This window comes from Etheostoma spectabile, chromosome 21 (genome assembly GCF_008692095.1).
Source record: "Etheostoma spectabile isolate EspeVRDwgs_2016 chromosome 21, UIUC_Espe_1.0, whole genome shotgun sequence".
NCBI classification, from domain to species: Eukaryota; Metazoa; Chordata; class Actinopteri; order Perciformes; family Percidae; genus Etheostoma; species Etheostoma spectabile.
In genome coordinates this window covers 18406937-18413396 of record NC_045753.1, presented here as the reverse complement: position 1 = coordinate 18413396, position 6460 = coordinate 18406937, and the positions used below count along the sequence as shown (strand labels likewise).

Sequence of the window (6460 nt, the reverse complement as noted above, 5' to 3'; positions counted from 1 at the left end):
CTGTGTTTGGATCTTGACTTGTCTGACCCTGGTGGCTGGTGACTGCTTCACGGTGCCAGTTCGGACCATTGAGCTAGGAGCCGCAGCACCCTGTGACCCTGAATGTAAAAAACAAAACAGGAGGGAAAAAAAAGTCACTTTTTTTGTGATTAACAATTCTTTTTTTTTGTTTTCCTGCAAAACAAACAACTTGCAACATGATCCTCCCTCCCTCCTGACACAGCACCAACAATATTCAAGACCATCCAACAAAATACTAACAAAATAGACAATAAAACGTAGACCACATAAACATATGTATAAATGACAACACCATAAAGCCCATCATACATGTCTCTCCCCGGCGCAAAGCTTTCTAGGAGCCCCCCAGAAAGCTCAGGTACTTTCCCCATTTTCTAGTATAGACATCCAATTTGTCAAACCGTTTTATAATATGACATTTTTTTCAAATGCGGCCACACTAGCTATTTTAAAAATTGTCACTCTAATGTAACAAACCATGACACCCAGACATGATGTGATCAACCAATCACATATCCTTACCCAGGCCTACAGAGGGACACTTTGAATCTAACAGACATGTGCTTTAAAAAGTCACATGAAGGCTATGTCACCTGTCAGAATGAAAAACAAAGCATCCTGTCTGCTGTCTGTTAGCTTGTAGTGAGTGTATCATCAACCAGCATCAGGTGACATCACAGCACGACCACTTGCTTTTTTTTTGTAGCTTCCGTTAATGTAGGGCGTGAGTGGTGCAACAGTAACTAACCGTGACCAAGTGGTGCTCTGCTGTTGCACTTCTGCTACTCATCCCTGTAGTCGCCTTGATTGCGCCTGCGCCCTGTTGTATCCTACGTTAAAACAGAAAACCTCAGCCAAGTGGGGCCTTTATACAAAACCCTCGGATGCACTCCATGCGCTTTAATCATCTTCTGGAGCATGTTGCGTGTCTCTGCGTGACATTCACCTCCTAAAATCTCCCTCGGAGGTGGGTGAATGAATTCTAGGCAATAGGCTCCACGAGCCACTAACTGTACATGGTTAATGATATCTATAGCCTATCATGTACAAAGTGTTGTCCTCCATCAGACACCGTTTCCTGTTACTGTCTGATCTGGCGTACTATATACCCCTGATGTGTTATGATGTATGATTATGTTATTCAAAATTAGGCTAATCTTTACATCTGACAATTATTTAGTACCATCAATCAAAGATGTGTTTTTAACCAAGATGTAAGGGTTGATTCATAGCAGAAGACAAAAAAAATTGAACCCGATTAGAAGATAACAAAAGTAGATAGTGAAAAGTGAAAACTCTTCAACGCTTTGTCATGGGACCCATGGGAGTCTCTGAATGACACCTGGAGGTCCCTTAATTCTTTAAGAGAGGATGACCGAGCTGCGGTGTGGATGCTGATACGGGAGGAGGTGCGGCCAAACTAGATTAGGAAGAAGAGCGCTGTAGTTCCGTCAGACCTCAGTGTGTCTGGTCTGAAGCCAGCAGCCAGCCACTCAGCGGCTATTGCTGAAAACGGGAGCGACTCGTCCGCAAACTTTTGGGATCGTTTGTTTTTATGAGAGGAGGAAAGCAAGGGACACGAAAGTGAAACAGCACGGGAATGGAGAAGCACAAAGGTAAAACGAGGATTTTTTTTTTTTTCTAAACTTTGTGTCAAAAACATGAACTGCTCACTTCCCGAGTGTCTCCATGTCCTCGCTGACAATGCATCTTTATGAGAATGACTTTACATCTAATGCAACCGTTTTTAATGATACGTTTTTTTCTTCTTCTATACACCAAATTGGGACATACAGATGTTGGCTGCATTACAGTAATTTGCATGTTGCCAGAGCCGGATAGAAAGACACTTAATCTGATGTTTTGGCTTCCAAAAAAAAAAAAGGTTTGGAATAACACCATGGACATATCTACATTTGATTTGATCTGTGGTTGGTCAGTGCTGAAAGGAAGCATTGTTTCACACACTGGTTTGGACATGGTCACCTGCCACTAATACTGATGATTCAATTTCCTCTGCGGGTGGGTTATAGGTAGCACACCAAAATAGACAGACTGTCTTTATGAAACTAGTAAGCTGCCTCTGGGCAGTTGAACGCACCCTGTGTATATGAAGAACTGCCTTGCCATCCATGTGGGCTCTATAAAATAGTTTACACTGTGGCCACTGATGAATTGCAATAGCAGCAACATTGTTCTCACAGCATTCCTCATATTCCTGTGGTCATTTACCCACGAGGAATGAGGGAGGCCGTTTAATACTTCCTGATTGACATAAACAAAGAGTTTGTCATTGAAGTGATTGACCATGCAGTTCACATCCCATTGCTGTCAGATAGAAAACTATTTTTCTATTAGATTCATTATCAATACTGTTGTTATTATATTATAATTAACCCATACTGTAGCCCAATAAAATAAACCCAGATTCTGTTTAGCCAACTTTCCTGGTATTCTGATTGCTCTTATTATTGTGGCAAGGTGTTTGAAAATAATCTGCAACACAACAGGAGTAAGTTGAGTTGACACAGACAAATGTTTTGTCATATGAGCAATTAACTTAGACAGACAGACAGACATACACAAACAGCAAGCATAGACATTGACACATTGACACATAGACATAGACATTGGCACATTGGCATATTGACACATAGACATAGACATAGCCAGTAGACATAGACATAGACATTGGCACATAGACTATAAGCATGTCAACTTAATTTTGGCACAAATGGAACCCTATAAGGCATCAACACAATTTGAAATTCTTGCTGCGGCATTCTTGTTCTCCAGCTGACCAGACAGTCCAGTCTGTTCACTCCCACACTCTGTCAAAATAAATGATGTTGCAAAGTGTTGCAATTTGTTTATTCATCTATCTGTTACACTTTGAGCTGACACAATGAATGAAATAATGAATTAGACATCTGCATGTTTGAGTCATTTACATTCAAATTCACATTCAAAAATGTCCAATATTCTCGGGTTCCAGCTTCTTAAATGTGAAGGTTGCGCGTTATCTCTGTGTTATATGATTGTAAATTGAATATTATTGCGTCTTGGTAATTTTAATGGACTTGTTCTTCTTTCTGACATTTTATAGGCTAGAATAGATTAAACCCTTAGCCGGCTGAAAAGTAAAATCCTAACAAAAAACAGCTCCTATAACGAATAATAACAAAAAGTTGCAGCCCTAATCACGTGTAAAATATCAGTATACATCGATTGATGCATCTTACGTAATGTCATGTTTCAGAATTTATAAGATTACATTGATTGTCCACCGTGGGAGCTACATTTTTCCCTTGACTGTATCCTTAACACTTTAGATTGTTGAAGCTAATTTGGAATGCCTATACGGCATGTTACTGTATTTTAAAAGAAGGTTATCATCACAACATTAATTTGTTTCTAATTAACTCATAAGGCTTTGAACGCTTAGGGAATGGTTGCTCCAATTATAAGCCCCAGACATTTTTGCAGGGAATGTAAAGACCTAAGTAATGAATATGTAATTCATAAGAAAAAGGGAGAGGGCAGGTGAAGTGATGCAGGGAAGGATCCCACACCTGGTAGTGACATTGTGCAGAGAATGAGCCGGTGTGTGGGGATGAAATAAGGACTGGAGTGTACTCTTTTGGCAGCTGTAAGCAGCAACACCAGGCCACTAAATTAGATATAACAACCACAGGCAGCGAGTGGAGGAGGTACTGTACAGTGAAGGGAAACCTGGGAAAATTCAAGGAAGCCAATGACAAAGAGAGGCATTGTTTAGTATCCTCGACATGCTCTGTTTTTCTCAAACCTGATTTATGCAGGTTTCATTCCAAAGAAACAACTTTCAGCAGGTTGTGTCTCTGATTCTCACACCTTTTGCCAAAGATAGGGATCAAATTACTGAAACCACCTGGAGCTGTGTATGGTTTGAAAGACCTTTGGGCCGGGATAAGACATGTTTGAGGATCATTTTTTGCAGCAGAGGACTTAGAGCAGCTCAGCAAAGAAATAATTGGAGCATTTTTCAATGTGATTATTGGCTCATTGGCTAATTCCAGCATTAGTATTAATGCTACATAATAATTAAAAGTGTAATTTCCCTAAATATCCACATAAAGGGAATGGAAATGTTTGTTTATTGTTTTAGCAGATCCTTTCCAGTATTTATTATCTTCCTTTACTTGTCAATCAGCGCCTTCCATCTCATGCCCTTGCTGGTTTTGCTTTCCGTGTTATCATTAATCCCACCAGTTTCTGGGTAAAGCATGTCTGTGTTGAATTCACTGTACACATTCTTTGCAGCTGGGTTTCGCTCAGATAAACAGTGATGGGGACTTTGATGACGGCTTATTTTCTTGCCTCCAGCGTCTTCTCCAATAATAATCTGATTCTGAGATTACTGCCAAAATAAAATATAAGAGAAATGCAGACAGACTGACTGTTGTGTTCCAATTGGTAATTGACCCACAATAAAATGGTTTCCTATCTGTATAGTGTCCTGTAGTTTGGAAGGTTTGTATTGGATTAGAACCTTCACACAATACAGTTTCCAACCATCAGTAGCACCATTTCTATAGTTACGGTTTTAAACTATAAAATGTTTGTGTGCACTGTCTTATTTTATGTAGTGTCAAAAAGCAGTTGTTACTGAAAAGTTATTTTCACTTTTATTAGCATGTGTATTCCATACTGGCAGCGCTTTTAGAGCTGGTGTTTTAAAAAGCTTACACTCTGTGAACTACATGTCAATCAAAATGAGTCTCTGTCAAAATAAAGTTCAGTTTGAGTATTATCAGTTGAAATTTAGAGTTTCAAATGTGCATTTCAGTGCAGTATGACAGCGTGTGACAGAGTCAGTTGGTTAAGTTGGTTTGACCTCCCATAAGCTCAGAAGAGGCAGGCTAAGAAATGCCATCAGGGCTGGCTGGTGTATGTTTGTGTGTGTGTGTGTGCGTGCGTGTGTGTGTGTGTGTGTGTGTGTGTGTGTGTGTGTGTGTGTGTGTGTGTGTGTGTGTGTGTGTGTGTGTGTGTGTCATGGGCTGTACTTGCCAATGGGGGGAGTGAGTCGAGTGTGAGTTATTCAGGAAGCTAGACTGGGCTATAAAAATGATGAAAAGAAAGACGGTCTTCCTGATCTGTGGCAGTGCAGTGCTCCATGTGAGTTTGGCCCTTTTTCACCCTCTGGGTCTCGCTCCTGTTCATTTACAACACATGAAACGTGGCTTTGTTTATTGGATTCAGCAGCTCTGGATCACAATGTGTTTTTATTTCCTCACCAGGTACTCTTTTGAAGAAAATGGTCTTTAGAACAGGAGCTTACTCTCTTGTAATCACACACATGTGCACACTCACTAGTTCTTACTTTCCCTGCAGCCCTCCTGGCCACTTATCTGTGGGATAATAACTAGCAGGGAAGCTTTTATGTGGATGACTCTGAGGCGACATTGCTAGTTAGTTTTTTATTTGTCAGCATCTGCTTCTAGTCTGTCGCTTTCTTTCTCATCAAGCCAAGACTCTGGAGACTTGTAAAGCTTCACTTTTCCTTACAAATTCATCTGCATGGTATACACATGCATTGCCCCCCCCCCCACACACACACCACACACACTTTAGAATATCTAGAGGATGATGCTTTTGACTGTTAGTGGGGTCCTACTGTGGCACAAGGGAACATAAGGACAGAAGAAGATTGAGGAAGGGATGTAGGCTGAGGCGGAACCACACTGAGCCTCTTCTGCACCATAGCCCAGGGCTGACCGGTTTTTCATCTCTGTGTGTGTTTGTGAGGAAACCAGTTGGAGTGAAAGAGTTACAGAGTTGTTTGATTTTGGAACAAGTAGTCTGGAATCACACTATTACTGTAATTTCCTGGCAAAACAAGCTTTCATTTTTCTGCATGTTCCACTGCACAGATCAGTTAATGTGATTTGATATTAACTTGTTTTAGATGCAATAACAAAAAGGCTAAAACACGTCTTAGAGCTGAGGGAAACTGCCGAGTTCAATTTCCCTGTGGGATTATCACCACGTTCATTTTACACATAGTCATTTGATCCACTGTTAATAATTGAACATTAGAGGAGCTTTAACAAATAACATTTTTAACTTTCAGTTTCCATTTATGACACCATGTTACACAATTTAAGAAAAGCTTGGCTTTTGTCCTGCTACTCTCTTAAAATGTTTTCTTTTAACATTAATAACATCCCAGTCCTTTAAAACTGTAATACAATCTGTCTTACTGCTTCATATTTAATTTGCCAATAAACTAAGGCTACAGAAATTTAAAGAATTAAAGAAATGTAATTTGTTATTATATTAATACCAGTATAAATGGCAGATTGTGGCATAATCTTTCAAACATTTATTTTTATTCTGCTCTTTTTATCTCTACCCACATCTTTGACGTTACTTTATACAGACTATATATACACACACA

The 6460-nt window shown here is 39.8% G+C and overlaps 1 protein-coding gene across 3 annotated transcripts in view; it reads left to right on the top strand.

Annotated features, from left to right (window-relative positions):
- The first annotated feature begins 1432 nt into the window (after positions 1 to 1432).
- afap1l2 (actin filament associated protein 1-like 2) overlaps positions 1433 to 6460 on the top strand; it is a 35751-nt gene continuing 30723 nt past the window's right edge. For all 3 annotated transcript variants that reach the window (XR_004327195.1, XR_004327196.1, XM_032502030.1), the window contains exon 1: positions 1433 to 1637. Coding sequence is in view for 1 of the 3 variants with exons in the window: in XM_032502030.1 (XP_032357921.1) it covers positions 1622 to 1637 (16 nt within the window). In the remaining 2 variants the exon portion in view is untranslated. The remainder of the gene's footprint in view (positions 1638 to 6460) is intronic.